This window comes from Thunnus albacares, chromosome 20, assembly GCF_914725855.1.
Source record: "Thunnus albacares chromosome 20, fThuAlb1.1, whole genome shotgun sequence".
Lineage (NCBI taxonomy): Eukaryota > Metazoa > Chordata > Actinopteri > Scombriformes > Scombridae > Thunnus > Thunnus albacares.
In genome coordinates this window covers 15,886,310-15,904,421 of record NC_058125.1, presented here as the reverse complement: position 1 = coordinate 15,904,421, position 18,112 = coordinate 15,886,310, and the positions used below count along the sequence as shown (strand labels likewise).

Below are 18,112 nucleotides of genomic sequence, written 5' to 3'. Positions count from 1 at the left end.
ACTCCTGCTGAGTCCTGCTGACTGCTGCAGACAGGGCTGGGACGCCTGATGCCTGCTGACCGCTGATCTGCAACTTTTTTTTTACTTTACCCTCCATCCCTGAGAGGAAAAGAAGGATGGGTCTGATAGATGATACTCCTGCCTGGTTCAACATCCAGGGAGTGTTTGTGTAAGATGTATGGAGAGTCCCACAAACATGTGAGCCATATTTATCTACCTCTCTGTCATCTTTATAGACGTTATAGTACCCTGCAGGGTAGCAAGACTAGATACTGTCCTTATACAAGAAGAGCCTCAGTCCTCTTTGACAGCAGAGGACTGAGGCTGAGTATGCTCAAGTGTCCATTAACAAGACATTGAAGCCCTTCAGCTCAGCTGCTGCTCAGTGAAAATCAATGGTACAACCTTTAACACAGTTATAGGCTACATTAACTATGTTCTCTCCATTTCTCAGCATCTGTTGTCAGTCGGTCAGTCTTCCTCAATATCCCCACAAGTTGCTTTAACTTCTATGATACAGACACAGCAATACAATATCTATTAGACTCTATTAGACTTGGATTTTTGAGTTTGATTTTAAACAATATGTGAGCATAATAAAAATCTAACATACAGGTAAGCCCATAACCACCCACATTTGGTTCTTAAACAGTTATGACAAGGATATGTCTGGGGCAGGAACAAAAACAAACTTTAGTATAAAAGGATCAAATTAACAATTAATATAAAAGTGAAACACTGGGAATGAATTTATAAATATACATATAAATGGTGCCTGTAGTCTATGAATTGCTGCAATTTAGCGCACTGCAATTTCTTTTTGCATGGTTAGGCTCAAATATCTCTATTTTACTCTGGCAGCTGTATTTAGCACAAATTTGGCTCCCAGGCAGGCAGGCGGGGCAGCGCACTGAAGTTTCAATTCCTGTGTTGGAAATGATGTATTCTGGTGCCCTGTGGTTATGAGCTTATCACAAATTCTGTTTCCTGCTTTCATTTATGTGGATATCTACTTCTTTGTGGCTTGGTTTGCAGCCAAAGCTCAAAGAAGTAGATGTCATATTGAGATATTTCCCTCTTTCTGTCATCTGAAACGTCAACAGTAAATATCTGGCCTGAACAGGCAAAAAGATCACATTAAAAAAAATTGTGAAATCACACATGATTTTACTATTTTACTCGCTTTAATAATGGAGTATGTGAACTTCACAGCACAATACACAAAGAAATAAATCCCTCCGTTGTCAGTTGCTACAATAAACCGTCATTAACCGCCATTCTTAAATTAGGGACCCCTCCTTCAGGATGTAGGAAATCACTACGTAGATGAGGTGTGCTAGAATACAATGGCCCTCTAAAACATATAATATTTAGCTGTGTCACAAGTTACAGGAAATAAAAGAAAAAAATGAATGAATGAATGAATGAATGAATACCTCTGCCTCATCGAAGGTCAGGAGCAAGTCAGAGGTTCCAGAGAGGATGCCTCGGGAGCCATCGATGAGGTAATCCCGAGCAGGAACAGAGTATGGATCAGCTTTCAGCATGGAGGCAGCCTGCACCAGCTTAGTGCATGCATTCTCCACTCTGTGGACAAGAAGATGATGACTGATTGAAGATGATTTGATTTGAAAAAAATCCTCAAAACAAGTCATGCTGATGGAAAGAAGCCCTTCAGAAGCCAGATGAGCATTACGCAAGGAAACAGCAAATAGTCTGCAGCAAAAACAGATGGAAGCTTTAGGAGTACAGATAGCCATAACATATAGTGACTGCTGTCTAAACATGACTGTGACATTTCCTGCTGTCAAATGCTCTTCATCACATTTTAGCAACATATTAAGGTGAAAGATGATGTTGTATAAATGAATGCCTTTCATATAATCTTTCACAAGGGTTTAAATTGGGAATCAGGAAGTAGTGACTGACACCTACGTCAATGCCTGAATTCTTCAGACATTTAAATAGGATTTCAGAGATTCAAATAAATTAATTGACAAGATTAGATTAAATTGGACTGTAACTGCAACTAGTTCTAATCAAAAACAACCAAGAAATGACCAGAATCATTTAACTGAAAAATGATCAACCAAAACTTACACCGTTTACACAGAGTTGTCACCTCATGGTGCCATGTTCACAGCTTTGTCTAAATCTTACTCATCCTAACACTATGGTCAGTAATTTCCTTCCTGTACCACAAGTTATGCGTGCACAATTTGCAGCTTGTGTTTGTGACAACAAACTACAGCACTGCTTGCATGATGTGACTAATTATCAGATTTCTTTGTGCATAAACTTTGTTCTATACTAAGCAAATTATCTTTAACAGAATCAGAAGGGGATTTTGTAAAGTTTCTATTGAACAAATATCTCCTCAAAAAAGCAGATGTTTCCCCATGTAATGCAAATTGATGGTTCAAAGGGGTACAATATAGGTTTTTGTACTTTTAGTCCATTATTTGATGATATTTAAGGGATTTACAGATTTATTCAGGGAACTACTGAAGCATGAAAACATGATGATTTCACAACATAAGCTGTGTCTGTGTTGTGGTATTGTCACTTCCGTGAAGAGAAACTACATGAAGAAGCCAAATGAACTGAGCCTAAAAGTTCATTCTCAACCTTAGAAATAGTAGTTTGACAAAAAATTTAGTAGATTTCTTTTATCAGCTCACAAAAATAGGGTGAAAGCTCCAAAATAAATTTGGTAAACAGGCCTTGAGTTAGGATTTTTTGTCAAAAAAGCCTAGGATAGGCCATTTCATTTTAAGTTAACTCTTGAGTTAATGGGACCATGTTAAAAATTAGGCATACTTCATACCTCTTACTATTTTGATGGTTAAGGGTCTAAGGATAGAGGCTGCACACAGACTGTAAAGCTCTATGAAGTGAATTCATGCTTTGCGATTTTGGGAAATACAAATAAAATTGGCTTGACTTTAACTAAATGCACATCTGCAGCATGAGTATCCAGCTCATGACAGAGAAGTTAACTTGCTTTCAGGATGCAATTTGGACCTCAGGAGGTGGAGCTCCACTCTGGCTGGCACTGGCCCAATTTAACGCCTGCTTCCACAGAAATGTAAATGATTGATAACGGCCACCTGGGTGTGTGTGTGTATGTGTGTGTAATGCACTCAGTGAACTCCAGAGCACCAAAAACTGCAGGCTCAGTCCTTTGATTCAGCGTTATACATGCCACCTGTGTGGTATCATAACAGTCATATTGTACATAGAAACAGGCAACGAGCCAAGAACCGACACATGTTCCAGTTCCCACAGTATACTGACTTCCTACTTTTGCAACAGGGTAACATTATTTTCCACATTTAAGGCGTTGCAAAAGGCCCAATCAAGAAGAGCTCAGTTTCAATTCTTCTGTGGGAACAAATCTCTTGAAGGATAAAGGCTAATGTGTATGACATCAAGGCTGATGTGTGTGTGTGTGTGTGTGTGTGTGTGTTTCTTTGCAGAGCCAGCTAGCAGTGTCCTTCAGCGTGCACTAGCAAGAAACAGCCATGCATTAACCGGACCCCGACAGACACTATATTTAGTGAAGGAGACACATTCCAGCACATGTGCTGATGGATGACGACAGGGTGACGATGTGACTTCGAGGCGCCAAATGTGTTGAGCTTGACGACCTGCGCCTGCCAATGCGTTTCATCCCTGACCTTGGGGGGCTCCCAGGTCCTGCCTCTCCCTCCCTCGGCCGTAGTCTCTCATTTAATAAGGATCGGTGAGAGACCGTCATATGTACAGACAGCAGCTGAGGACAATTTAATGATTAAGCTGATGTGGAGTCAGCCAGGGAGACAAATACATTGATTAAATATGTAGATCTCTCCTCCTTTCTACATTAATATCTAAACTTTTTTTCATGTTTTAACATAAATCAAAAGCAGCAGTAGCAGCTCTTATGGACATGTACGAGGACAAGGAACTCCTCCCTGGGCAGAAAGAGTATTTATGTTACACCAGGCCAAGACTCTGAGGCACTTAACATGCCATGTCTGACCTTTGCTTGGGCACAACCAGCCATTACTGCAACAGATAAAGAGAGAAAGAGAGCCAAAGAGAGGCTAGTGGGTTCCACTTACTCAAAGAATGATATAATCTAAGTTTGTCACTGAATCAATTACAGATTTGAAAAGAGATCCTTCTGTGCTTACTTGATAAAAGCTGGTGGCATGTCCCTTTTCATAATCTGGTCCTCTGTGGTTTGTACAGTCTCCTTCCCCACCTGGAAAACAAAGATTCTTTATGAGTAAAACATTTCAGAGCAATGATTTACCACATTTCATCTCACTTTCACTTTGTGACAATTCATGCCAACAGTTTTAATTAACAAGTTGAGGACAAGCTAATACATGTTGATCTGTTTTCTAAAACCAGTGCTCAGTTTGACTTATTCAGTAAGCTATTCAGTAAGTTGACTTCCCCTTCTTTTCATTCACTCCCTTTGTTTCGTCTCTTTCAGGGTCATGGGGGTGTGGGGGTGGAGCCTGTCCCAACATGCATTGGACAAAGTTTTGGGAGGGTATCCTGTGCAGATCACAGGTTCAATACAGTGTCAACACACATGTTGTACAACCACTATATCTTTCATACAACAATTTACAGAAGTGGTTGGACTAGTGGGGGAAACTGTGGCAGGTAACCCCGGTGAATATGGTAAGATCACGGAAACACAGAGAGAAAGAGCTGAGATCAAACGATTTAACTTTTTGGCTGCTGTACATGGTTTTAGATAGATATATGATTATATTTTGGATGTGTTTGCCTTTTTTTAAATTTGGATTTGATTTGGATATTGTGATCACATGCTGCATATCTTGGCTAAGTGTGTCACCAAGACATGCCATGTGCTGATCTGTGTCAACTGCATGTACTACTGTTACTATATTCTTCAAAACTGTAGATTGTTGGCTAAACACTGATTTAGTTGAATCCGACTTTTAACAACATCCAACATCATAATGTTTTATTTCTTTGAATGTCTCATCAGAGCATTGCCAGCTGACAGCATTAGCATATAACGTCGCCACAGAAAATACACCTTTCTGATGGGGTGGGCAGTGTCAGTTAAAATTGTGTAACAGTTGTATAACTCAAATATAGTATATAGACAGTCTGTCTGACCACAGTTCTAAATCAGTGCACAAGGTTAAACTGCTGTAATGCTTCAGACTTCTTCTGGTCATTCTAATTCAACCATGGGCTAAATCGACAGCAAACCAGCTTTAAAGCACATGATAAAGTACTCCATGGTGTAGCAATACAGAAACAAATGGATTCGATGGACTTCTTTGACTCCATCTAATCCATTGTCCTCTCATATTGGGGTACTTGTAATGAATTATGACTCAGGTTGAACACTCCACTTAGTTTACTAAGTGTTTTACTACTATTTTACTACTAAGTTTAAACAAACCCCTGAAATGTCTTTATTAAATAGCATTACAGAAGAAGTAATACTTTAACTTCAAACTGTTTTTATATTATTCTTATTATTATTATTATTATCCAATTAGCTATCATATTTTAAAACTGGTAATGCTGCACCAGGGTTGGTCAAACAGACTCCAGTGGAGACAGGAGACACCCCCACCCAAATGACTAGTTCATCAGTCATGAGGATTTTGTATCAGTCAACACTTAAATCTCCAGCTTTACATTTCAGAGGAGTTGGCAGACTTGTACTGACTCAGTAATGTTTAAATTTTAGATTTGATGCAACTTGAGCGCTCATTTTATACATCAATAGCGTGTCATATGCATGAGTAAAAACTCTTTTACCACAACTTCCCCCCTAAGGGAGTTTTATCTTTAATCATGCAGTTTTCCAGATCGATGTCCTGTTACGTGTACAGCCAACCATTATTTCAGCGAGGCAGCTGCTGGGGGGACGCCAGGCCCAGGCAGTTATAATGTGTAAAGCAGCTGAACGCCTCCTCTCCCTCAAATTCCAAAATGACTCATCTCCCCCACCATGACCTCAGCTCTGCTGGGAGACACAATTCACCCACGTCGAGCTGCCAAAGGTGAGGGATCGCACGCGTTCATACCGGGACACGATCACACCGGCAGGGTTAAAAGACCTGAATCACTGCCCAACAGGGAGATGTAAAACCCTCTCTTTTATGTTTTACATTATTATTATAACAGATATAAACTACATGAATGAGCACCTCACTGTCACACATGCTGAACTTTGCTGCACAACCTTGGACCTGTTAAGTGAAAGGCTATACGCCTGCCAAAGTTTAGTTGATATTCATTTTAGACAATAAAACAGAAATTATACAAGTGCTGAGTGATTAGTTGACTGGCATGTTTTACTTAATTTTTTATAATTTAGAGAAACTGTTAGGTAAACTACCATGTTTCCTCAAATAGTGGCCTGCAGAGGGTACCAGGCCTTTATTGGAAGCAGGCTTATATTAGAGAGAGACCTTTATTTCTAATTTCCCCTGTTTGATAAATATATTTGCTTATATTTTAGTATGAAGCCTCCTTCTTTTCTGATCTGCTTATGTTTGCTCTGTTAAATTTTTGTTACTGCATTACTGGTAACCCACTTAGTCCAACATGCGGAACAATAACTCTAGTGCTTGAGTTTCACTGGGAATATTTTGGCAGGGCACCATTTAGCTGTAGCATGCGCATAGCATGTTCATGGATGTATGCTCGCTGGCTTAGCGAAGTTATCCTGGTCACCCTGGTTACCCATGCTCATGTAGTGTCGCTGTTGTCATTATTACTAAAATATGCACTGTTATCCTCGTATTTAAAAGATATTGCGTCTCCTCCTTCCCCCTCCCCTCTCTGTGACAGTCGGCTAGAGGGCTACGCATGTACTCATAGAACTGGAGTTACATCCAGGTAACTACTATTTATGCTTAAATGGCATGCACCATTTTATAATAATAGGGACCAGGAGTTTATCTACCCTTGTTTTTTCCCCGACCTGTTTTTGGGGCTTTTATTTGTTTGTGTCGACCACACCTTCAGCCATTATGGGCGACCCAGCTTTTTACTGACTACCGTCTTTTATTTGAGGATATATGAGGTTCACCTTCTCAAATGTAAAAATGTATTGTTTTATATAGTTTAAAACTGACTGTCTTTAGGATTATAGACCATTAGTCAGACAAAAACCATTTGTAGATGAAAGGCTCTTGTGATTGGCATTTTTCACATTTATCTGATATTTTATAGACTTGAAAATTAATCAGTTAATCAAAAAGTAATCAAGCAGTCCTCCTGGAAAAATATAAAGTTGTTTATGTTTATATTTTGGTTATTTGTGATGTAGCCTCAATGCTATGGTGAGCAATCCCAGAGAGTGTGTTGATGTGTAAGTCTACAAGCAGTAGCAGAGCCATTCCAGATGGTTGACGTGGAGGCTGTAATGGGGCAGAGCAGGCATCCATCTCCTCAATCGCTTTTCACTGGACTCAGAGGGACTCTGAGTAACTGAGGGATTATAAATTAGGGCCAAAGGTTGTGCCAAACTAAAAAAGGAGCTTAGCATAGGCAGTCCATCGCAGAGCAAAGTGCCAGCATACATGTGCCAACCTAACATTCCACCCATGAGTGGCTCTGTACAAACGCCAACAACAACTGAAGCTTGTCCCGTTCAGCTAAAGGGCAGCAGGGCTACAGACAAGGATATAGGGTACTAACATAAATATAAGTGAGGGGGAAGGAAGTAGCACAATGACCTTACAGCCATGCCAACACTACAGAAAACAGTAACCTCCTTGTAGGAGCTAATACCGCTGTCCTGCCTCAGACAACATACAACCCAAACAAGTTGCACATGTTTTAAACCAATTTTTTTGTTTTAGATATGACATCTTCTGCAGCTCTGTGTTGGTGTTCAATGTTTTAATTTGTTGTTCTTGCACTGTGTGGTTATCTTTTTGATAATTTTTTTTGTCTGTCTTAGGGAGGCTGTTTGTAAGCCGCATCTTAGAGTGCAAGTTTCCTTTCAGACAGTTTAAGTGTATTTCGTCTCATCTGTGTCATGTTAAGTTACATCATATTTTGATTTGTTGTTGAACAGTCAAACTATCTGATAACAATTATAACCAGTTTACCACTAAAGTCCTTTATCAACTACTAAGTAGTACTCTTGCCTTTCAACATTTTTTTCAGGAATACATCTGGGTTTTCTCATTGTTGGTTGGGCAAGATGAGTCATTTTAAGACACCACTTTGGATTCTGGCAGCTTGTGATATTGTCATGTTTTTGACAGTTTATAGGTGAAATAACTCGATAAATGAGCACAATTTTTATAGATCAATTTATCATGAAAATATCAATTAGTTTCAGCCCTAAAGTAATAGCATTTTGACCATTATAGACACTTTTTACAAGGTACTGATCTGCAGTTCTGCCTGAAAAAATCTCAACAGAATTGTTAACAACACCAAGATTTATATGAGATGAAGTCAAGTTCAGACATGACCTAAACTGAGCAGAAGAGAGAAGAAAGATTGACTACACTATGGACCAACAATGTGGAGGCCATGAGCTGTGTGTGTGTGCGCTGCATTTAATGAGCGCTGAGTCATATTCTCCTTAAAGTATCACGCAGGAGTGTCTGAAACCAAGCAGAGTCTAGTCTCTTGATACTGCAGTATTCAACAGGTCACTGCTGTCTTCCTCTTCCCTCCACCCTCCGGAGCCTCTTCATGCTGTCTGAAGTTCAAAAACAGTCCGCAGCCCAACAGTGATCCAAACAATTCCCTTTAAAAATAGAACTGTGACCCAAGTTCATATCTGCTGTTGTCAAGCAGCCTGGCTTTCTTCGCTATATTGAGCCTCCGTCCAGTTTTTAGACCACATACTTATGATACCAACACTGACCAAGCTCAAAATTAGGGCAGCAACTTGAGATTTTTTTTACCTGTTGATTCATCTGTTGATTATTTTTTGTTCAGTTGATTATGTTTACTCTGTAGCATCTCAGAAAATAGTGAAAACAGCCTTCATATGGTCCCAGAGAGAAGGTGATATCTTCAAATTGTTTTGTCTGACTGTCCAAAACCCAAGGACAGTCAATTTACAATAACATGAAACAGAAAAGCAGCAACCGCTTCTGCTTAATGAAAGACTTATTTGATTTTTAATTTTAAAAAATTCTGTCGACTAATTGATTATTCTAATCGACTCAACATTTTAACTCATTTCAGCTCTTGAATAGTTGACAGTGAAGTCTGTAAACACGGGAGAGAGAAGAGATGACTTGAAGACGCCCAGTTTCAACTCATTCTTAAATCAGAGCTGAGGCCCCACGACCAGACCACAACACAAATATCCTGTTCCTTGAATAGATTCTGGCAAACCACAGGAAGGGCAGTTGTTCACTTCCACCTTCTTTTTAAAACCTTTCACTGATTCAGTGTCATCTTCTTCCAAGTTGTCACATACCACGCTACTGTTTGACAGTCTCATTTACCATTTACGTCTAGAGTGGAAACACTGACACTCCTTTTACCATCCAAGAGTGCAGTGTGGAAACCCTGTGTTGTGAAGTAGCTTGATAAAGTGGCTGCTCCTTTAGAACAGACTTGGCTTTGTTGACAACAGCCCATCGCTCTGCTGAGAGAAGAAAGGCCACTCTGAAAGCCTCAAGGCTGCTAAGACAGAGCCTGCCTTTCACATGTCGGGTTGCTTTAGCACAATGCTGTGTTAGTCATGGTGACCACAAAGATCTATGATGGCAAAATTCTGGCAAGCACCGTCGCCGCTGCCCTTAGCAATGTCCTACAAATAAACTGTTCCTCAAAGAGCAACTCAGTTACCATTTCCTACTGTAAGTGACTTTGTACTGCAATCTGATAAGACATGCTCATACAAATGATGGCGCAGCACTCCATTAGCTACCCTTGATCAATAGTCTCAGTACCAGCCAGTGCTGCATTCTGAGATATCAAATGGCTTTTGACAAATAACGACTCAGAGGGGCAGCAGAGAGGTTGCACTGAAGGTCAACGCCTTTATCATGCATCTGTCAAGTGGTGTCAAACATGGTTTATTAATTCAGTTCAGGAAGTATCTACACATGGGGTATCCAAGGCGATGAAAGTCACAAATCAAATGGTCTGCTTGGCCGTGGCAAAACAGACCCTGGAGCCAAAGAGAATATATCACAACTATCTAGCTCATGTTACAGGAGCTTAGCAGCTCGTACAGTGTTACTAGGGAGCGGCACTCATCAGTGTGAATCCTCCTCTTAAAAAGAAGAGTGAGTAAGTACAAGGCTAGGCATAGATGAGCTGTCATTTTCAATCAGAACAGGGATTGCTTAAAGAACAGAAATAACAGGGAATTACTTTTATTGCATTTACTGAGGGTTGGGGAGGAAGGGGTAAAATCACATCCAGGAATCCAATGAGGTGATTCAATGGACCATAAACAAAACTGATCTAAATCCTTCAGTGCATTGTAGAGATATCACTTTGTATTGCGTGTATCAAACAATTATTTAAACATGTGAAAAACGAATGATTTGAGCTATAAAGAAAATTCATAGGCATTATCGATTTCTGTCCAACTGTTACTTATTACTGAGAACTGCCACTTTTCAGGGCTTTCGCTGGGTAAAATGACAAACCCCGAAGGTCATATCAGCTGTCGCTAATTAACGTTAATGCCATGAGTAACTTGATGACAAGCCAAAATGAAACTTGGCTGTTTTGCTGTCAAGTTTATGTGCTCTCTGTAAGTTGGTGTGTATACTCAGTCAAGGATTGTTGTGAGTAAAGGAACTCCACTTTGTACAATCACAAGTGGACTGATGGTTTTGTAGTTTGTAGTCCATCCAATCCAACAGAATGATACATCGTCCATAGTAAAAGGATCTAGCTGATCACGTTTATCAGGAGTTGCATTTTCCCAGTTAAACGTTCATTCTCATCAATAATTTAAGCTTATCAACTTCATAGTTTTGAACCGGGACCTTCAGTGTATTTGGACCAAGTTGTTTGTGAAAAAACATAAGGTGTGCTAAAGTCATAATTCTTATGCATGCATGTACTGGGTCCCTTTTTATTCCAATTCAAGTACTGGATAAAGATTAGTGTTTTATAAATAAAATAAGACTTTATAAAATGTAACTGCTTTACAACTAATCTGATGAGTCAACTGTTAGGTTGTCACTGAGGTGAGGCAACACAAATGAGTGGAACATCACTTCTATGTTGTAGTCAAGGGTAAGGCTAAATGGGATGCATTCAAATTAATTTGTACAAAATACATCTTCATTAGAACTAGATTTTTATTTTCTAAGTGCCAACCCTAGTGCATTGTATCCTTTGTCATGGTCCGTAGCCATAAACATCTCATTGGGGTTTCCCTTTGTTGGCTCACACTCCCTTTCCTGAGTGCCGACAGCTGCTGGGTCTTCCTGACTGGCCTTTTTGCATTTCCTCATAATACAACACTCCTGTGTCCTCCTGTCCTGACAAATTTTCATCTGACTGATGAGGAAAATAGACAACAGATGTATAATCAATCTATAACACAGCAATGCATTTCTGTATAGAGTCTACTTTCCAGAACATTCCTGGTCCTTGTGTTGTTGCCAAGATGACATAATCAAATGGCGAGCATCCTGACATTATTTCCTTTGACAAATTGCAGGAAGCTTAAATACCAGGTAATAGGAAGCGTTTCTTTTGTATGCCTTCATAGCACTATAGTTAATAAACGCATTTGTTTCCCATGTTTAAAGGATTGGAGTAGTTGATTGAAATGACTTGTCAAGACCTCATGAAATGCTGATCTAACCATAGTTTAGTATTTCAATCAATTTTTATTTATATAGCGCCAAATCACAACAAAAGTCATCGCAGAGCACTATTTTAAACTCCTCAAATACTTCCTCGTGTTGCATTTACTGTACTTCTCTGTTAAGTTTAAGTTGTTAAGCAACTCCAGTTTTGTTGCGGACATTTCCTGCATTATGATTGAAAAGTATGAAGTAATTTTTCACACAACTCAAAGACTGCCGTTAAGCCAAACTTCCTTTATAGAACAAATTGCATAAAGCGCAGTGGTATTTTGAAATCTCAGCAACACTGTAGAAGATGATAACTTCCTTTAATCCAACCAGTATCTATGCAGCCCCTACGTGATCTGTATACAGGAGCATCTCCGCAAGTCATGTGAGCCTTGTGATCTGTGCAAACAGGAAGACAAACACTTACAACTTCATCCGCTCCAGGACTCCGCTACATCACTGGCATTCTTCTCATTATCCCATGCCTATAAAAAGGAGCTGTAAAAATAATGAAGTACAACAGGCCTGAAATAAAAAAGGGCCTGTGTAGTCAACTCAAAGGAATGACTGCTGACACAGAGATGCATGTTGTTCTTCCAGTTACGCCGGCAGGAACATTTTTAAACTCACGTAGTCACTTAATATACAATATAAACATTAAATCTACTCCATAATGTGTCCTCAGTGGCTCATCTTTGTCTGAGCTGTGATGTGAAAGCACAGCAAAGAAAAATTTATATGCTTCATTATGACTCACAAACTTTTTACCACCACAACATTAATTTGAACTTTAAAACTGAGGCATATGAGATATAATTAGAATCCCACAAGCACACAGACGCATAGATGTGAAATGGTTCTTTATATACATATACAGCTCAGCATGTTTTTCACCCCTGCTACCAGTTATTAGTTACTACTGTGACTTTCTGTCATTGTTGCACAAGCCATTCAAGCAATAAACACAAGGCTTGCTTATTGCACAAGGCATTTTTGACACACACTTTTTGGATGAGCGATGAATACATCATCTCTCAAATTGTTCCACTATTTACCCGCAAGTTCACTGAGTGCAGTTTTACACAACCTGCTGAAAAAGACATTCACAAACTTCAAGCTGCATTATGGGTGAAAAACAAATTATCACAGATACAGAAGAAGCTGACATGAACTGTCTGAGCAGTTTTTTTTTCCCCTGGGGCACCTTGTTAGTATTTTCTTATTCAATGCCTCAGTAAAGTTGCTCATTCAAAGCATCAACTCAACCCCCCTCTGAGCAGGGATGCATTCCTGCTTGCTGGGAATTCTTCACATTCCTCACATTCATCTTTAATTGAGGTCTGGTTCATTGTCTCAATCAGAAAACACTGCAGTCAAAGATGCTGAGCACTAGTGAAGGGTTCCAGTTAGACATATTTGACTCACACTGTTTTGTGATCTTGCTACTCTTAAAATACTGGGTCAGTTTACGTAGGCTGCACTTTTATCTCCAAATGAGATTAGGCCCTTTCACATAAATAATTTAAAGGTCTGAAGATTTACCACAGGGAGCGCAGCACGGAAGCATTCAGCCATATCTCCTCAGACAGGCTTAAGCATCCAAGAGCATTCCTGAAAGCTCATCTTTGTTTTTTTTTTCTTTGCCTAGCAATGGAAAGCAACCCGACACAATCATCAGAATATGTAATTTGAAAAAGCACAATCATTTGTAGCCCACTTTCAGTCAGACTTGATAAACTGTTTAAGCTTCTGGCCCGAAGAAAACAAACGAAGGAGGAAATGTGTGCAACATGTGGTTTTCTGGGCAACACAGAGCAATGAGCTAAATGGCTCTCTCTGACACAGCCCCGCCCTGAGAATGTCTCAAGAAATGCAATTAGACAGCCTCATTGTTTTCCTTTCCAAGGATGATCCTCGACAGTAATTTACTCTCCAGTTAGGTGTTTAGATGTTAGACTCATTTATACTGACTGACTTAAAACAGGTGCAACAATAGACAATGCTACAAAATCATAGTAAACAATGAAATGTGTGAGCCAAAATGGCAAAACCTAGAAAGTGGAGTGAGTTTAAAAACCATTCCTGTTTCCTGAGAATACCCAATGATCATCTGTTACAAAGAAGTCTAAGATAAGCGCCACACACTGTGTTTGATTCTTCTTTTGAGCTTTGCAAATGTATGACTCACGGGACTGGTGGGACTGAAACCAGAAGAAAAATTACATCTGATCCTTAACTTCAATGAAATCATAACACTGTCCATGTTGTAATGTTGCTATGGCAACTGGAAATAATTACAGACTTGTGCGTTCATTTATGCCACTGTTGGAAACATCTGATCGCAATTCAGAATGTCCAGAGCGCCTGAATCATCTCACTCCAAGCTAGTTGAGCTTGCACAGAACATTTTCATATGTCAGGACATGCTGACCAGCATGTTAAATTAATCAGCAACAATTAATCAGCAACCAATCAGAAACAATGTACTGTTTCTATATTTTAAGCTGCATTAATTTTTTAGCCATTTTGGGAGCAATATAACTTTAGAACAAGCTGAAAGACATGCAGCTTTGACATGATTTTCTTACAATGTCATATCTATAATGTGTTAGCTAACAATTAGCTTTTTACACATTCAACAGATAATATTTTTTGGTGTCATGAGTCCACCTGATGAATGCAAGTCTTATATTAACTATCTTTGTAGTTCTGGTTTGGTCTCAAACAACTCCTGAGAAAAAAATTTGCCTTCTAAATGTTTTGCTTTCCTCACCAGCTGATTGCTGGTACTGGTCAGGAAGCACGTATCAGAGCTGAAGAAAGTTGCCTAACATTAATTAGATTGGTGGAACTGAACAACACAGTCAATGTGCTATAAAACCCAAATAAGCTAAAAGAGGCGAAAACGTTTTGTAAGAGCAGCTGAGTTGGCAGATAATTCTCTATTGGTTCATCACTGCCAGCAACACATTCGAATTCACGGTTAGTCTAAAAAGCAATATTGCAACAATTTGATGTTTTACTCTGCATACATTAACTCTTACACAATACTTAAACTATACTTTATCAAACAACACTTAAACATAGCCAACAATATAATTCCATTGAAGGACAGACTAGTACATGCATCTACAGTATAATGACCTTTTACAAAACTGTTCAATTTTAAATGTAGATTTCTTCACAATTAGTGGTAATAATGGCAAGTAATTATTACCATAGGTTCAAGACGGTCAAAGGTTTTCACTACATGTAACCAAAGCAGTTTGTCACAGTATCTATGAACTAGCATCCAAGGTATTATTGTATCTTCAAAAAAACAATGAGGTCACTGCAGTATGATTTGGTTGAGAGGGCCTTCTGTCAACGTATGACACGAAAAATAAACACACCACCCTCTCTAAACACTCACTCTCTATTATGCCCCACAGAGGAAGGGAGTCTGGTTGTTGTAGACATCAGCTAAATAATGCACACAATGAGGTACAGACCTGTGGTTTGGGAGTGGGCATTGAGAAAAAACAAAGGAATAGAATGAACTGAAGTGGCTTGAAATGGACCATAAAATCTACTAAATAAATTGAGGGCGCATGGTAAGCAATCCCCTAAACGAAGCATTCCTTTTCTAAAAGGAGACGCCAGAGCAATTGTCCAAATTTATCTCAACAACTACCAGAGACTCTGTGCTTAACCAGGCTGACAGAGGAGAACAACACACAGGCAGTCTTCCTTAATATAGCCTTTATCTCTTCTTTTCTTAAATAGCTACACTATCTGACATGCCTCTCTCATATCCTCATTTCCTTTAAAAGAAACTTGACATATATTGGTTTGTGTTTGAGGCCAAAATATGAGGAAATAATACTCCCTTCAATAGTGTCATGATAGCTACGATGTCTGAAGAACACCATTATGGTTAAGTCGTTTTAGATTCTAAATATACTTGAAACCAAAGCTACATCTGGTACAGGGGGTGTATGTAATTTAATGTGTTCAAAAGACAGACTGGAAATGCATAATTAATGGCCTCAAATACACTTTAATTGCTCTGCGTAGGTTGAGGAACATCGTGGGCACCAAGAAGATATGACAATGTATAAGCACTTGTCATATTTTAGTTGAAGTGAGTCAAAATTACAGCTATTGTACCTCTGCCAAGGAGGTATATTTTAGTTCAGTTTGTTTGTTAGTTGGTAGGTTCTTTCAAAATCTTCTCCACAACATGGCTACATCCGGTGGAAAGTTAGGCTATATGGTTAAAGAATAAATGATTATGTTTGAGGTACAGGTGCATCAAAATGATTTTTTAATATGTCTTGAAATACTGCCCTTAGTTTAATGAAAAAACCTGGCACATTTCCCATGATCACTATGGCCATTTTGATGCAAATTCTGTGTTTAGCCAGAATTTTTGACCAATTTTTGATCAGATTCAGTGACTCTGGGGAGTGAACTATAGAAAAAAGACAACAATTTATGTGAGGATAGGATGGCCCTACAGACAGACCTTCAATATTCACTATTTGCTACAAATGTCTGCTATCACAGCTATAAAACTGTAAGACCGGTTTTATAATGGGGTCACAACTTTTGTTAACAGCTATCAAAATACAGTATATGATAAAAACTTTTGCGGAGGCATAGAGCAAGCAATAGACCTTTTTCCATAGAAGTCATCTTGACTTGTCATAGCAGGAAAACCACAAGTTGAACTGATAACGTTATCGATGGCTCAGTTCCATTGAAGTGTCCGAGGAAGCCATACTGGTGAACCATCATGCACTACACCAGGGTCATGAATTTGGAAAACTAAATGGGTTTCAGCCATAATTAATATATTAGTTACACCTGTGCTTTTCCTGCTTTGACATGCCACAATGTCTAAATAGTGAACGAGGTCTATATGGCTGAGATTCCTTATCAGGTCAAACAATCTGATGAGTCAGAGAATGCAGGGTAACACCACATTCAAATGCAAAAAGAATTTCAACATAAGGGGGTGAAGTCTTTCAAGAAATTTGATGAAGCTTCCTAATTTGTGTGTCTTACCTTAATTCATCACATTAGCAGAGCATTGACAGCTAACTGCTGAAAAATAGCTCATCAATGACGAATAATTCAAACTGCCCCATGCAGAAATATAAGTTAGTCTATATAGGAGGTATTTAGAAGTTTTGGTTGCAAATGAAATGCAGTGCAATGAACTGTTCCACCCCTCTGTATGGGTCAGTGAGCTGATGTCCCTGAAATCAAACCTATCTATATTAGAGGTTCATTCATATTCTAATCCATAGAAATGCTGACAGACAACCAGTGGAGCCGGTCTTTCAAATGAACTGGATTGAATGAAAAAGTATTTCCTTTAGCCTCAGTACCTGGCACACACACAGCGGCAGTGCCGACGTCAAGATATGGCAGTCAGCGACAGAGGAGGCAGGGCATATTTTCAAGGGGAAAAGGGCGTCACTGCCCTTTGCCCCGAGGCAAACAACTTCAAGAAACTTGGATAGCATGTATACATCTTCCCTGCCATTAAACAAGTAAAACAGAGCTACATTCATATAACAGTAAGTGTTGTGTGTAGACGTTCAAGTAAGTTAATACGAGAGTGGACGGTGTGGGACAAAGAGCGACAGGTAGCTTACGACACCCGCCGAGTTTAGCCAGACTTTGCCAGACAAAATGTTAAAAAAATGGGATGAAAGTTACTCACTCGAACAAGGTTGCTAACAGCCGCCTGTACAGCAGCCACCGGCGCCGTCAGATCTGGAATAGCTTTTCCGTCAACTTCACCTTCTTCGTGCATTATCACCAGATGGGATATCTGCTGAGCCACCGGCTCCAGGATACTTTCTATCGTCTTCGTGTGAAAAACCGGCATGGTGGCAACTTTTCACTACTATCCAAGAGAAAAACGAGTATATCTCCTACCACCTAAGGCAGTTTTCTCCCGAACTCCTGCTAAAATCACCTAAAACAGTCCCGCTAGCTTCTTTCCTCCCACAGTTTGACCCTCCTGTGTGAAGACTACAACTACTCCCGTGAAACCATCAGCGTGAAAAAGTCCAGGACAGAGAGTGAGCGCGAGCAACCTCAACGTCAAAGAACGTTCTCCGCCCTCTGACCAATCACCGAGCTATAGGGCAAGTTCCCCGGCCTCTGATTGGTCGATCGGGGTGCCACTCAGTATCAGCGCCTCCCGCTTCCACACTGGCGAGTTTGCTAGAGATCCGAGTGCTCCCTAAATTACGTAATAGATTCTCATGCCCTAAAAAGGGAAATATGTGTCTACTGTTTGTGAGGAGTAGATT

At 39.6% G+C, this 18,112-nt stretch overlaps 1 protein-coding gene across 2 annotated transcripts in view; it reads right to left on the bottom strand.

Annotated features, from left to right (window-relative positions):
* Positions 1-17,887, bottom strand: part of LOC122970937 (vinculin) — a 30,023-nt gene extending 12,136 nt beyond the window's left edge. For both annotated transcript variants that reach the window (XM_044337311.1, XM_044337313.1), the window contains exons 1-3: positions 17,515-17,887; positions 4,179-4,249; positions 1,437-1,587 (exon numbers count right to left, since the gene is read on the bottom strand). In XM_044337311.1, the coding sequence (XP_044193246.1) occupies positions 1,437-1,587; positions 4,179-4,249; positions 17,515-17,682 (390 nt within the window). In that variant the 5' untranslated portion in view covers positions 17,683-17,887. The remainder of the gene's footprint in view (positions 1-1,436; positions 1,588-4,178; positions 4,250-17,514) is intronic.
* Positions 17,888-18,112: the final 225 nt, after the last annotated feature.